Consider the following 15,683-nt stretch of genomic DNA (forward strand, 5'->3'; position numbering starts at 1 on the left):
GCGCCCTGAGGTGAATGTGTCTGCTTTCATGGTTGATGCTGACAGCATCTTGCATTTTTGGCCTCTTAGCCCTTCTACTTTGCATTTCAAATGCCAGCTGACTCCTGTGAACTTGGCACAGTGAGCCTGCCCACAGAGGGAAAAGCTAGTGGGTCAGTTTGGCGTTACCTTCTCCTTGCAGTAACGCTTCCTGGCTTGTTAGCAAAGTTCTCCCTTGTTTTCAGTTTCAAAAAAGACTTTTTCATTCTCCAGTCTCTTGGTCACTTTCTTCTCTTTCTGGTGGTCTCAGGAAAACAGAGCTTATTTAATATTACTAGTCACCATATAAGGTTTAGTACTTACTTCTCTGTCCACTCTGGATGGAGTGTCTGTTCACATCTTCTTTAGCTTCTCAGCCATTTGGCCAATGAGTGTATTAATTCCTTTTGTTCTCTCTTTGTTCTTATGGTAGCTGCTGACTCTCAACAGCAGAAGTAGTTGAAACCATATTTGAATATTCTTTCGGCTCATGAGAGCAACACTGAGCATTTGTGCTTTTTGCATAGATTTCTGAGCTGTAAAATTGGAGTCTTGCTTAATTCCCTCTGTATCAGTCAGAACCCAGAGAAGCTGAAGAGAAGGTGGGCATGGAGTAGGGGCTGGTCTCAGTCCATTGATAAAAATGCTAATCTCTTCCGGATCCACCTTCACAAAATAAGCATCGTGCCACGTTAGGCAGTCGAGTTAACACATAAAACTAATTATCACGCAGCCATGATCATTCAGGCCTTTACAGCCATTGAAGCAGGACATTCTCCCCAAGCATGGTTGGATACCATAAAAAGCTAAAATGATACGCTCAGGATGCGAGGCTAAGCACTGCACTCAGGGTCAGCCGCTTTGGACCCAGAGAAGAGCATGTCTGATTGCATGCAGGTTGATGCCCCAGGTCCCGCCTCTGAGAAAAAGGTATTGGACGGTCTGATGCTCTTTGGGTGGATGACACCTAAATGAACATCGGTACAAAGTCCCAATTTATTTCTAATATCAGAGATCAGACCTCTACTCTTGCCTGATGCGTCTAAAACAAAAAGGGGAAACTGTAGAGAGCTGCGGAATGCTATGCCTTAAAGATGGAGCTGGTTTCCGCCTTCCACCTTCCCGATGGTGAGTGCTCTCTGTCACGAACAACTCCACATTTGGCTAAGGCCGAGGATCTGGCTTGCTTCCATGTATGTGGACCTATCTGCATTGCCCCCGTGGCACGCCTGGGTTGGCTACCCAGAGGCTATTTAAGCTGGGGGCTGGCTTTCCCCAGGGTCCGAGGATTGTTCAATGTTCCTGAATAAACTGCATTGAAAAAAAAAAAAAACAACTAATTATCACATGTCCACCCTATGCTAAGCTGGCGTGCGTACATGCCTCCTTCAGTAACACTTGGTGCAGCCAGGGTTAGGTGTGGCTGTGCCGCTTACAGCTGAACATGTGCAGGCTCTTCCCCAAAGCATCACAGTCCTCCAGTGATATGGAAAAGGAAGAAAACAAAGAAGTGTGCTTAATGTGTTTGTAACAAATTAAGGTGGACTGTATTATAACTCCGATAGCCTCGTTTCTGTAATTGGTCACATGGTCATAGTTAAAGCTGCTCAAATCAGTATCCACACGCTTAAATTCAAAAGCTAAGAGAACTACCACATTATTTAATAGATGCACACGTAATGAGAACAGTAAAGTGAGGACAGTGTGGCCCTAACAGCCCAAACCTGAGGTCCCTCTGAGCAGAAAGTGTCTGGGAGCAGCAGCGTGGCAGACGCATGAGGTGCTGGCAATGGAAAGTTCTTTACTTCCTTCTGGCTCCATTTCACAATTCTCTGTCTGACAGTCCTTTACCGAGCACCTCAGTGGAGTTGGACTGTTTATCGTCCTACCTGGATTATGTTGTGGTTTCTTACCGGCTTTAGTTGCATAGCATGGTAACTAAGAGACTAAGAAATTGCCTGCACACTGCTCCTCCTCAGTCCCTGTAGTCATCTGTTGCCCCAGATTCCCAGGTCAGCCACCTGGGCACGTACCATAACTCCTTTATTCATCTGTTTGTGAGCATCGGGAAAGTGGCAGGTGGCCCCAGTCATTGAGCATTATTTTAGACGTATTTTCCTGTCACCTACTCCCACATCCCTTTAAATACTTCAGTCTTTGTTGATTGGCTACTGAAAAGTAGCTTACTTTACTGTGGAATGAAGCATTCCTGTGGAGAATGCACAGAACCTTGTTTTGCAGAACACGTGTAAGGGCTGCGTATTGTCGACACCGGATGGACCTGCCATGCTGTTCCTGCCAGGGTCGCCCTGCCCAAGGGACCTCAGTGTGGGCTGTTAGGGCCACACTGTCCTCACTTTTCTTTGCTGTTTTCATTATGTGTGCATTTATTAAATAATGCAGTTAATCTTTCTAGGGTTTGAATTTAAATATGTGAAGTGATGCCGTGTCTTCTTTTGTCCTGGATTGACTGATCTGAGCAGCTATGACTGCTTTCACACCAAGTGCACCTTGAGAGCAGAAATGTGTGCAGTTTGTTTCTTCATGTCTTGAAAGAACTGTTCGAATCTTACCTGGGTAGAGGACCTTTTCTACAGGGATGGTGAACTTGCTAAGTCTCAGGGATTCTCTGTACCTCTAGCTTTACTGGCTGATGCAGAAACATCTCTGAGAACCACTGTGATACTTTACACAGGCACGTGAGTGTCCTTGCTGTCCTTTGTTCTGAGCCGTATTTAGACTGCCAGAATTTTCCTTTGTCTCACCAATCACATTAATTGCTTTTTCTTGATGACAAAGAGGGTGCATATGGATATCTGAATTGCCGACTCAGGCTGTTTGCCGTTGTGGTCTTAGGCTGTGTGTGTGCTGTGTTGGAGTTGCCTGATGTTAATTTAGAATGTGCTCTTTATACAGGATGATGTTATGATGCCCCAGAGAGTGAGGCTACAATATGAAGCTGCTGTTCAGCACCCAACGAGTGTGAGTACAACACCTTTTTCTGTAGTGTCACCACTTTTCATGAAATGCCAGTTTGTGTGTGTGTATGTGTGTTTATGTGTGTGTGTGTTTTGTTTGTTTGTTTTGAGGTGGTTGGTTTGTGTTGTGTTATTGTTTTTTTGTTTGTTTCAAGACAGGCTTTCTCTGTATAGCCTTGGCTGTCCTAGAACTCACTCTGTAGACCAGGCTGGCCTTGAACTCACAGAGTTCTGCCTGCCTGTGCCTCCTAATAGTACTAGGGTTAAAGACATGCACCACTCTCACTTGGCACTAGTAATTTTTTTAATAGAGATAGCCCTTGGGATTAAGAAGAGTCTGTTTACAGTGGACGAATCAGGGAGGTTTGTGACGGCCAGGTTTGTGAGCCCTTTGGAGATGGACGTGCTCTTGGTTAGTGGCAGCGGGAGGAGGAGCTGGAAACCCAGCTTCACCTATAGCAGACTGAGGAGCTCTTTTGAGAGAGCTCCACTAAGTGAGATTAGAGTTCTTAAATTCTAAAGAAAAGAATTTCAGGACAAGTCACTGTGAATTAGAGTTGGAGTTTATTAAGGAGTTTTTAACAGATTTAGGCAGGATATCAATAGAAAAGTGTTTGGGAAGATCCTGTACTCCCAAGGATGGGTATAGACTTCTCAAGAGAGTCACTTTAGGACCTCATCAGTAGCTCTACATATGATGTTGGTGGCTTCTGAAGTTACAATGTGTAAATTATTCTAAGAAATTCTTTTTTCTTTTTTAGTCTCTCTTTGTAAATGAGAGCAGAGAGTAGTTCCTGAGGTATATTGAACGGAATTAAAGACTGATAAGGCAAAGCAATAGGTCGGAAGAGTTGAGGGAAGCTTTACTACGTTAGGTTATAGGAAATTAAGACACGTCTTACTGTAAACAAAGTTTACACTCTTGTGCAACTTCAGAAAACTGAAGTTTTACAGCTGGAAAAGGAGTAGGCCAAGTGCAGCACGGCCATCCATGCTTAGGCCTGAAGCGCGATCTGTTGGTATCTTAACATTCTCTTATGAAGGATCTCTGTGAAAAAAAAAAAAAAACAAATTGTCTCTCTGTAGTGGACCTTCATAACAGATTTTTATTAATTATACTGGAATTCTTGACTCGCAGCTGTAGAAAGACTTCAAGCAAACTCCTTCCTGGGTGAAGGGCTCCTTTCTCTTTCTATGTCCCCTTAATGTTCACTGCCTTCTTATCCTTTTCATTTATCATTTTGGAAAGCACTTGTCACACTGAAGCAGATAGAAGGGTTTCTTTCGCTCTTCCCCTGCCCTTTTCTGTCTCTCCCATTGCTTGCTTTATGATGCAGTGGTCCCCTTTCCCATGTAGCCACTCAGCCAGTCCAGGCTGCTGCCGCATACCAGGGCATTTGACTCCGTGTGAGGTCAAGTTGGCCTACACTGGCTTTTATCTCCGTATTACACTGGCCCTGATAAGCAAGTTATTCAAAGGAAAAAGCCCATAAAACAACCTTCCCAAAGGATACTTTTAGGCATTCAGTTCACCCTCTTCTGGTCAGGACAGCTGGTCACCCTCCAGCAGGCATTGTTCTGTGAGCTCTGAATGTAGCTCACAGTGTTTGCTCTTACAGGCTTGGCACCTTTTACTCATTTCTCACCTTCCCCTCCCTTTGATTCTGAGGACTTGCCACCGGCACTTGGGGTATTGACACGGCCCTCAGGTCTGCCTTTCCTGGACAGGGAGTTCCCTGCCCTGTTTGAAGTCAGAGCCGGAAGACTTCTGTACCTGGAGCTGGTGCAGAAGAATTGTTGATGTATAAACATGAGTGGCGCAGAAAGGTTTCTGGGCAGCTCTGTGACTCTTGGGGGCCAGGGGTTGGTGCAGGCAGGGTATGCACCCCATCAGTCCCTGTCACTCAGACTGCCTGCCTCACTCTGCCTTTCCAACCTGCCCTTGCTGCTGCTTCTGGCCCTTTAGCCACTTTGTGGATAGGGCAGATGTCCAGCTTTAACATAGATCTCAGAACCCCTTCTAGTAGACAGTCTTAGGGCAGAGACACAAGCTCTGCAGGCAGGTGTGTTTCTTAGTTGTAATAATCCCATGGTACTTGCTTGTATTCTTCATCTGGGCCTTTTCACACCTTATTGGAGTCCTTTCTCCTCGCCCACGTGGTTTCTTTTCCACACTAACCCATTGTAGCGTCTTCCTTCCTCCTCTCTTCCCATTGTCTGTTTCTCCCATGAGTCTCTCCTGAACCCAAAAGCCCTGGAACCTTAGCCACGCCTGCCCCATTCTGCCCTGCCCAGGTATTGGCTGTTTAATCAACCAATCAGGTATAATGACTTAGGCAAGTTTATACAACAAGGATAGGTGTAATCAGATCTTGAGGGCCAATAACACGTATCAGACCAACCTCCAACACAGCCTTGATTTGCACTTTTGTATACTGCTTACGGCTCTAGGTCATGACTTTCCATGCTCCGCTTCATTGAATTCTTAGCTACTCTGTCCAGCTTTCAGTTAAGAACCTTGTGTTGTGTTTTCCTTTCAACCTTCATAACTCAGAATGCTAGGACCGGTCGGCTCTGTAACAGACTTAGCCTGAGAAGAAGTGGTTACTGATTCATGGTTTACAAAGTCCTAATCTGGGGCTGGTGAGATGGCTCGGTGGTTAAGAGCTCTTGACTGCTCTTCCAGAGGTCCTGAGTTCAATTCCCAGCAACCACATGGTGGCTCACAACCATCTATACCTTCTACTGCTCTCTTCTGGCATGCAGGTGTACATGCAGATAAAACATTCGAAATAAATAAATAAAATCTTAAAAAACAAAACAAACAAACAAAAAAAAAAACAAAGTCCTAATCTGCACTTGCTGGTTGGTGGCTATATTGATTATTATGTTTAGTTTGTTCAGAAGGAATGAAATGAATGTTGGCACTCTGCTCCTACCCTGTTGTTACTGCTAAGCCATTTGCAAGAAAACAGTTTGCTTAGGAAGGGAAGACCCCTGATGGCAACTCTTACAGTCTTCCATTGTTTAGTCACTGTAGAAATTGTTGGATTTTATGTTCTGGGCATTATTAGCAGCTCAAAATGTGATTTTTTTTTTTTTTTTTTTTTAATTCTAAATCATTTCTGGAGCGGATGGAGTAGTGTAGGAAGCCTCATGTTGGCTCTACTGCATTCTCAAATGGCCACAAGGGCTGGCCTTAATAGACTTCTGAGTGGAGGCATGGAGGAAAGCGTAAAGACAGGACAGTACTATCCCGTTTGGCCTCACAAGCATGGAGGAGAGTGGCTTCTGTGCAGATAAATGCTGTATGGCTTATTGTTCTCTTCAGGGTCCTTACACATGGGATGTGCACATGTCTGCTGTCACTGTCAGCAGTATCCAGTAGATCCCAAAAATCAAGCTCAATCTTAGAAATAGCACGAAAACAGCAGTGACAGAAGAGTTGGCCCCCAACCTTCCTCTCCCAGGGTCTTTCTCTGCAGGGTAAGATTTCTCATTATCTCACAGTCCGGAAAGGGGTTTCAAAGACTCTAGCTGATTTGCTACTTTGTAAATTCTCCTTTTTCCCAGCCTTTATCCCTGTGGTTTCATCCCCTATCACTGGAAAGAAGGATAGAGGAGAGACAGAGATCCCCGAATCAAATTTGTTTCTTCTTGTTTCTTCTTTGAGCACAACTACTAACACACTGCGACCCCCACCCCTGAATGACCAGCCATAAGCCTCGCCTCCTGGGGCCCTAGTTTACACGCCCTCTGAAAAGTTCTAAATGTCACACTAGCTGCAGCTGCAAAATCACACCTCTGCTAGAGCACGAGGCAAATCACAGTCAGCTGCTGCGAAGCAGCCCCAGGCCCCACCCCTGGGGTTAAAACCAAAACATATTCTTATATTTGTGCATGTGTTTTTAAGGAAAACCAAAATTCCAGAATTCTCACTACAAAAGACATCAGAGCGAGCATTTCCTATTCTTTCAATCCAAGTCCTGAACTCTGACTGAACGTCCCTCCAGCTGTAGTCTCACTGTAACCTGTGAGGCAGGAACTTCACCTAACTGTATTTATGGTCTTACTGACTTTCGTCTTGTGGGGTAGAGCCTCACTGACCTTCATCGTCTTTGTAAGTCAGGAACCGCACCCCCCGGACAGTCTCAACAAACTCTACGCAGTGACGTGAAAGCTTTACTCCTGTACACCACTTAACCATCTAGCCAAGCAGGAGCCTCATTCCTGGATAGTCTCTTCTGCTCTTGTGCACACAGTATGGTGTGAGCTTTGCCCCCAGGTAGAATTTCACTGACGTGTCTACCCAGTGATGGAAGAACCTCAACCCAACTGCAGTTTCACAGAATCTTGTTCATTGTATGAGGCCTAAACACCATCACCAAATGTGTCGGTTACTTTTTTGTTGTGACCCTGACCTGGGCAACTTAGGAGAGAGAGCGAGTGTTGGCTTTTGGTTCTGGAGGGCATGTGGTGGGGAGGCACAGCAAGGTGTGGCACCTGGCGCAGGAGGCGGAGGTACATGAAGCAGAGAGGGAGCCAGTGGCAGCTTTGAGAATTCTGGAATTTTGGTTTCTTTCAAAAACACAGAAATATTAAAATGTGCTCTTGTTTTAATCCCAGGGTAGGGAGATGAGGCTGCTTTGAACTGTTCGCAGCTGGTGGCCATGATTTGCCTCCTGCTGTAGCAGAAGTGTGGCTTTTCCAGCTGCAGATAATTTCTGTGGTTGCATGACTGGAATTCTGGGAACTTTTCAGAGAGTAGATAAATGTTAGGGGCCCGATAGGTGGGGTTGGTGGATCTTTAGGGAGGTTGTTTTGGTTTGTTAGTAGCCATGGTCAAAGAAGAAACAAAAGGAAAGAAATAAGATTCAGGGGTTTTCCTAATTCCCCTCTCCCCTCCATCCTTTTTCCTCTCCTATCTAGTGTTGGGGTGTGAAACTGGAAGGATAAAGGGTGGGAAAAAGAAGAGCCCACAGAGCAGCAAAGACCAGTTCCACGTGAACCTGAAGTAGGGTGAGGCTTTAAACCCCCAGTGCCCACCCCCACTGCCATGTTCTCCATCATGGCGCACCTCCTAACCCTCCCCAAAGAGTGCCACCAGCTGGAGGCCAAGTCTTCAAACGCCTCACATATTAGGGACATTTCCATTCAAGCCACCATGCCAACCCTTGCTCTTCCCAGAACACAGGAGCTTTACCTCAGGTTCGGTGCCACCACTGTTATTTTGCATGTGAAGCCAAAACACTCCCAGAGACTATAGTGGCAGTTTTCTCAACCTGAGTGACAGTTCAAGAAGTGACCCTGGTGAGGAGAGAAGTCAGCTGGTCAGAGGAAGCACGGTGTCAGGGGGTTTCTGGGTCTGCTGTGCAGTGTCTGTTCTGCAGGATTCATCTGAGGAAGTCCTGGAGAACCAGACTGTCATGTCAGCCAAGAGCACAAGCCCCAAACCCAGGCTGGGGTAGGAAAGCATGAGGCCTCCCTCAAGATATGGAAGTGGTCAGAGCAATTTAATTTTAAATGGACGCTGAAACAGCTAGGAAATACTTTCCGACATCTTTGGTCCTTCGGGGATTACAGGGTCCTATAGGGACAGGGTGTGTCACGTTACTGTGTATTGTAATCTGGGCTACACTGGAAGCCAGGCGTGGAGGGTGCTACTTGCTCATCTTTCCCAGGAAGGGCAGCCAGAGCTTCACATGGTAGCTCTGGGGCACTCAGATGAGCTTCAGAAATGAGCCAACAGAAGGAGACTTTGGGCCTCCCAAAGCAGCCCTGGGGATCATGCAAGGACTGGGTGCCCTCACATCAGTCTTCTCTGACAGAGGGAGCTAGCCTGGCGTGGTGTACATACCTGTGGTCCAAGTAACCACGAGCCGAGGCCGAGTTTGAGGCTAGCCTAGTAGGAAGACACTATTAAAAATAAAAGGAAATGAAGAGAGGGCGGGGAGAGGAAAGGAGAAAGAGGACATTGAGTCATTTGGTGTAAACCAGTGGCCCAGGGAAAACTGACCCTGTGTGAAAAGTACAGTGTCTTCTGGAGAGGCCCCACCAGGTCTGTGCTTCTCATAAACGGGCCTAATGCCGCCTGCCAACCAGGAAAAACACTCTACTGCTCTTGCCATAACGCCCCCACCCACACATCCAGAACCACCAGTCCTCTACTGTGAAATGGTATCTGAACACAACCTCCACGATCTACACAAGGTGCTTTTTGCCTGAAATCAAGAAGTAATTGTAGGAACGTTGCTGAACGTGTTCTGAAGTGGGCACGTTCTGGGGTAGGGACAGGTTCTGAGGTGGTAATAAGGTAAGACCTTTGCTCCACTGTCAGTTTCTGACGTCAGACTGCGCTGCAGTCCTTCACTGGGGCTATAATATTTGCAACCTGTATGTGATGGCCAAGCAGTCAAAGCTGTGAGCCTATGGGCCCTTTCTTACTCAGACCACCACACAATACCATCTTTTCTTTGGAAAGGAAGTATGGGAATCAAGGCGCCGTCTTGTAAAGAGAAAACTCTGGACAGAAAGACACTTTTGGAGGACACGGGCTTGTAATTCCAACGCATCTTCGTGGTGCTGCCTCCCAAGGCGGAGCCCAGAACGGGGCCCAGTGACTGGTGCTAACTTCTCAGTTACCAGCCCTTCACAGAGGGAGCTGATAAAAACAGTCAGGCGTTGGGAGCTTATGTTTGGGTCATCTTAATCTGACTGCATCAAAGCAGGAAAACTCTGTTTGTCGTGTGTAAGTCCAGCTGAGGCTAGTATTAATTGTTTACTCTTAAGACACTCCTTAGGACTGGGCCTGTGGGCCTAGCATCCTCGTCTCTCTTGCCCTTGATGCCAGGGGTTTTGGCTTAAATCAGCCCCCAGTCCATGGATTTCATACATACTTACAAAACCTTAAAATGTATTTGTTTTTTTTCCCCCACAGATTATAGGATGTCAAGTGAGGAGGGACCCGCCAGACTCCACAGAGCGATACACACGTTGGATCAACCAGTTGACTTCCGATCAGCTGCTTACACAGGTTGTATAAGCTCACATGCTTCAGGTTTGAGTCCCCTCGGACCACGTCCAGCTTCTTGACACCTGTCAGGGTGTCAGGGTGTGCTCTTTGTATCTTCACTCATCTCCATGTCTAGTTGGGGCTCAGCATGTTGTTTGGAGTGCTAAGGGGTTAGGTCAGTATAGGACACTATCTCAGGTGGTGTTGCTCAGAATCCAAAGAGCAGCAGTCTCTATGCAGTGTGCCCCAGGGGATCTGCATAGCACTGTCAGCCGCAGTGGCCAGAGAGTGGCCATGACAGCAGACCAAGGGTGCCTGTGGCTCTGGGTGAAGAGTGCATACAGGAGGAGACAGGACAGCTGTAACACTGGTGGACCGGTGTGAGACCAGACAGGCCCCCCTAATGGCCACTGACCTGGGTCTCACCAACTCTGCTGAATGAGGACTTGTGGGCGCCATGAGTCAATGATTATAGCTCCTCTGTACGATCCCCAACCATCCCCTCAGGCAAGGAGGGGGCTGACTTGTCACTTGGTTGGAAAAATCCTTCCTGTATAAGCCAAGGCCCAGCATCTGCCACACAGCCCTGGCTTCATATTCTTGTCACTGACTGCATGCAGGCTTGAATGAAAGAGTTACTCTTAGTGAATTCTTGAGCATGTGCAGTCAGACATTGGGCTATCTGTGACTGGTGGAGCTGTGCCTGTGGGAGGTAGAAGGACAGCCTTACTAGGGGACCATTGTGCAGTACATCAGAGTGGCTGCGGACATGGGTCACTGTTGTGTCTTCTGTGAGAAACTTCCATTCTCCATAGTGAACTCCCATTTTGAATTCAGAATCTGCCCCTACAGGGTTAGGTTTTGTGTATATGGAAAACTTGGTTTTAATTTTGTTAAGTTTTTATTATTTTGAGAGAAGGTCTTACTATGTAGCCCAGGCTAGCCTCCGACTCAAAATCCTCCTGTGTAGTCTCCTGAGTGCAGTTTGCAGGCATGATATTATTTTATTTTAAATAGGCTTAGATATTATGTAAATAAATTGGGATAGAGGAAAACCTAGAGAAAATAATGGGGTACATGTGGGAAAATACTGTTATAAAACAGTTATTTTGTACAGTAGCTAGAAAAGTTAATATAAAAATAGCCTTAGCTGTTAAGAAATAAGGAACTTTGAATACTACTAGGAAAAGTTTTTTGTTTTTTGTTTTTTTTGGGTTTTTTTTTTGTTGTTGTTGTTTTGTTTTGTTTTTAGCAAGTTAATTCCCACTCCTCAGCTCACTTCCTTGTCATTCAGCGTCCTGTTTCCTCCTTCCTAGGTGTCCCAGGTGGCTTTTCTGACTATAGAATGCTTTATATCTTTTAGGTTTAAGCTTCAAAATCCACATAGAAAATACTGAATTAATTGGTTTTGTTTTTGTTTTTGTTTTTTTTTTTAAGAGTTTTACTATGTAGCCCTGACTGACTGGAACTTGCTGCTAGACAGGCTGGCCGCAGAAAGCACAGAGGCCCACTTTTCTGCCTCCTGGGTGCTGGGCTTGAGGGGTGTGCCACACCGTAGGAGCTACTGCGTGTGGAACTCTGTCCCTGCCAGTGTGTGAGTGTGTACTCAGACCCTTTCTCAGAGGGTCAGATATTCACAAAACATTTACCAGAAATTTATTGGAGGATGCCTCATAAAATTGGAAGGCTAGTTTAGATGGAGGGCATAAGATCAGGTGACAGGTGCATGTCCTGAAGAGCTAAAGAGCTGACCCAGGAGGCAGAAGGAACTCCGTCCCATGCCAGAGGTCTGTAAGTGGAAAGACAGCAGCACAGTGGTGCCAGGACGTGGAGCCCGTGCTCTCTTCTGTCAATGAGGACTGTGGTGACTTTGGTAGCTGACCTGTGCAGAGGGGTCTGCCCAATGCCAAGGAGAACTGGGGTGGTCTGGCATTTCCCAGAAGCCGTCAGAGGCCAACACTTGTCTTGGTGCTTCCAACCACGAATGGACAGGCCTGCTTGGAGACCTCTCTGGCAGTGGAGTAGTACTGGGGCCACCTGCTATTTTCTGAGAGTCCAAGTTATTTGTGATAGGCCTCCCTGTTACTTCCAAGATTACAGGAGGGAGACCAAGCTTTGGGTGTGGTTTGCAAGAGTGTGGTGTGGGTGCCTGTCTACCTCATAGGGTCCCAAATGGTCAGGGCCTTGAGGTGGCTTATATAGCAAGAGCCTCAGGGTGTGGCAACATGTCAGGACTGTCTTTGGCCACATGCAACTCCAAAACTGGGCTCAGGGGCTTCAGTGGTAAATGCCTCACACGAGTATGGCGTAAGTGGCGCCTGCTGGGGACTGCTGCTTGCGGCTTCCCTGCTTAGTAACGTCCTCCCAGATGCAGAGTCAGTCCTAGAAAAGGAAGGGTCTGACTGTCTACCATGCTTCCTTATATGCCCCTTGCCTGTTTCGCAGGGCCTGCCTTTCTTCCAGACTCTTAATTACTGGGGTAACTGTAGTATTAGGAGGTGCCAGGGGGATGGCTGGGCAGACCGTTACAAACCCTTTTGTTTATCTCTCCTGTTTGCAGAGCATGACTTCTGTAAACTTTTTTTTTCTAAGTTTGAGAAACTTTACAGATTACAGAGAACAAGGTCATGTCATGGACAGCCCCAGGCTTCCCCAGCACACTGCGTGCTCCTGAGACACTGGGCCCAGGCCTCACCTGCTCTTGTGTTATGTAGCACGAAGGTCTCCGTTCCTTTAAGGATCCAACTGCTGTAATGTGTGGAGTTACCATGATTATGCGGTGTGCACCCTTTTCTACCTGGGGTTCAGACGGCCCTAGTACAGTCTCCGTTCCTCTCTTCTTGTCTTTGCTGGCAGAGCCCGAGTCTTCAGCTCTCATAGAAAATCTTTCTGCATGCCCATGGGCTCAGCTTTCAGTAAAGCAGTGTCGGCTTGTGGATAGCCTTTCCACCATGGGGATCGCTTCTCCGTTTCAGCAGCCCTTCGGAACGTTGACATAGTTAGCCAGCAGCTTCTACCTCCTTCTAGACCTGCCGCTGCAGTTCTAGCCCTCTCTTTCACACTGCTCCACTCCTAGCCAGCTGGGGCAGGGTCTGTTCTGTTGACTGGCCCTTTCCACTGGGCGTCTGCTTCAGCTGGGCATCTTGTGGACACTGGCCCTGGGCTTCCCAAGGACTCTTGTCATTGCTTTGAGCTAACAGGCCATCCTGCTCACTGTCAGGATCTGGTTGAAGTCTAGGAGGAAAGATAGAAGTGCATTCTAGGGCCACGGTGTTCAACACGTTACCAGGCGTAGACAGTGGTCCTGACAGGCGTCGCCCTGCATGCACTCAGCCTTGGTAGAAGCTTGGGCTGTCCCTCCTGTGAGGCCAGAGATGAAGGACATCCCTGTTAGAAAGTCAGGATTCAGGGATTCCTGTACCCTGAGTCAAGGGTCAGGGACACCTTAAGCTTCCTAAGGCTCAGTTTTATTGTTTGTAAATTTGAGGGTTTCACTACTAGGCCTAGGTCTCTTCGTGACTGACCACTCTGTAATCTACTCATTTGAAGATCTTTAACAAAATTAATTAAAAAAAAAAAATTACTGCTGATTTAGAAGGCATTGGGTGTGATCCCTGTGTTGTGGGGTCTGGTGACCCAGGGACCCTATTGTGTGTAGACATGAGAGGCCATTAGGGCCTCTTGACCTGCCAGAGCTGAGGCTTGTGCAGTGTTTTCATTTGAAGCTTCTTGGCTGTAGTGAGACAGTGAGAGCTGGCCTGCAGTGTGGATGTACTTCGTCGTAGCCCAGTGGTCTCTACCTCATTGCAGTGCATCAGCACCCGAGAGGCTTTCGACAGTGCGTGTGCTGAAGTACTGAGTGTGCTGGTCCTTCTCGCTTACAGGGGAGTGTCGTAAAACACAGGCGGAACCGGCCAAGCACACTACAGTCTAGGTCAGCCTAGGAGCGTTCAAAACTTGCTCTGCAGTGTGTAATGGAGAAGGGAAGTTTTTATTAGTGTCTGAGTCTTCCTAAATCTAAACACCATGAAATTTTAATTTCACATTAGAGTATTTTTCTAGCTCTATAGATGGCTGTGTGTGTGCAAGTGTACATGTGCATGCATGTATGTTACAAACTTTCTGGTCCCAGCTCCTAAAGCTCCTAAAGCTCCACCTGTGCTTGGGAATGTGGGAGGCCTTTCCTGGTTACTGTGATACCTGTGGTCCACGGAGCTGGTCCAAGTGTTTCATGACCCAGAGGAAGGCACCATAACTCTGTTGTGCCCAGCAGGGTGTCTTTCTTTCTCCTCATCTCCCTGTGAGGAAGAAGCCCTGTTGCAGTGAGCTCAAGTGCCCAGGCCAGGTACCTTGATGCCGACCTGGGTAAGGTGGAGAGCCCTCTTCCTGGGGGTACCAGGAAGCCTGCACCCATGACCCTCTCTGTGTCCTCAAGGTAGCAGAGAGAGAAATGAGGTTCTGAAGTGATTAGGTGCCTGACACCCATCTCTTGTTCACCAGCAGGAGTGACTAGTTTTATGCCTTGGATCTATACCTCTCTGAAACTGCCAAAGGTTGGTTTTGTCTAGGGCAACTTTGGGCTGCTTGTAATGAGTCACAGGCCTAACATCTCCTGTCTCCTGAGGGAAACCATGTCCTGAGTCAGTGATGAGTTGGTCAAGGCCTCCGGTCCTCTCCGGCTTTCTTGCTCTTGTGGGCTGCTGTAGTGGTAAAAGCGAATGGTCAGGCTGTTTTATATCCTGCAGGGTCCTCAAATGTGTGTGCTCAGAGTGAATCACCTGCTGCCCAGTTGCAGCCCTATTTGGGGACCCAGCTCACTTGCCCACTAAACATATTACATTTTACACCATAACAGGTGAAAACATAGAATTAGTCCCAGAATAAACAGCAGTTTACAAGATAATAGAACCAATAACCAGCAGGTTTCCAAAGCATTTGAAGCCTTGAAAGTACTGTTTTGTCAGAAACCAAACTTAAAAAACTACAAAAATTCCAGGCAAAAACAAAACTCTGAATTTAGCACCTGACTGAAGGGCCAGAGTCACTGGAGCTGCCCTCTTACCCAGGCTAGGTAAGTCTCCAGAACCCTACTGATTGCTGTGACGTGGCTTGTCCTGTATGGCCAAGTCCAACACGCAGCAGCCAGTCATTTTGTGCATGTGTACGTGTGTCTTTGGCAGTATGTGTGTTATATGCCTACATTTCTGTGTGGCCAGGAATGTAAGTGCGTAATTTTACAGACTGATGTGCTGTGTTCAGCCTTACTTAGCCTGGACCAAGTCCACCATCCCTTCAAGAAAAGAGCCGCAAAGAAACTAGTAAGAGAAGGAACAAACCTCAGTGTAGGGAAGGTGGAGCGCCACGCTCGAGCAAGAGAGAATATCAGACGAGGTCGGCGGGGAGACACGGGTCCGCTCTGCTCTTTCTTCAGTGTAGTGCTTGGGAGTCCAATGAGCGATAAAGCAAGAGAAAGAGAAGGGAGGCCTCTGTCTCCTGAAGGCTGGGGTTAAAGGCGTGTACCATCTTTGGCTAGTAGTTTAGATGTGAAAGCCACTTTCCCCTGGGTCACAGACCTCATCAGGAGCTCCAGAGAGTAGCACTCAAGGCTCTAAGGCCTCTCCTGTGGGGCTTCAGCTTTGGAAACCTCTGGTTCTGTCTCTTTGGACACCTACATT

The 15,683-nt window shown here is 47.2% G+C and overlaps 1 protein-coding gene across 4 annotated transcripts in view; it reads left to right on the forward strand.

Annotated features, from left to right (window-relative positions):
* Positions 1-15,683, forward strand: part of B3gntl1 (UDP-GlcNAc:betaGal beta-1,3-N-acetylglucosaminyltransferase like 1) — a 60,394-nt gene that overhangs the window by 22,229 nt on the left and 22,482 nt on the right. For 3 of the 4 annotated variants that reach the window (XR_009592639.1, XM_021654206.2, XM_060386206.1), the window contains 2 exons: positions 2,935-3,000; positions 9,934-10,029. Coding sequence is in view for 3 of the 4 variants with exons in the window: in XM_021654206.2 (XP_021509881.1) it covers positions 2,935-3,000; positions 9,934-10,029 (162 nt within the window). In the remaining variant the exon portion in view is untranslated. The remainder of the gene's footprint in view (positions 1-2,934; positions 3,001-9,933; positions 10,030-15,683) is intronic. The other variant, XM_060386208.1, reaches the window with a different exon arrangement.

This window comes from Meriones unguiculatus, chromosome 7, assembly GCF_030254825.1.
Source record: "Meriones unguiculatus strain TT.TT164.6M chromosome 7, Bangor_MerUng_6.1, whole genome shotgun sequence".
Lineage (NCBI taxonomy): Eukaryota > Metazoa > Chordata > Mammalia > Rodentia > Muridae > Meriones > Meriones unguiculatus.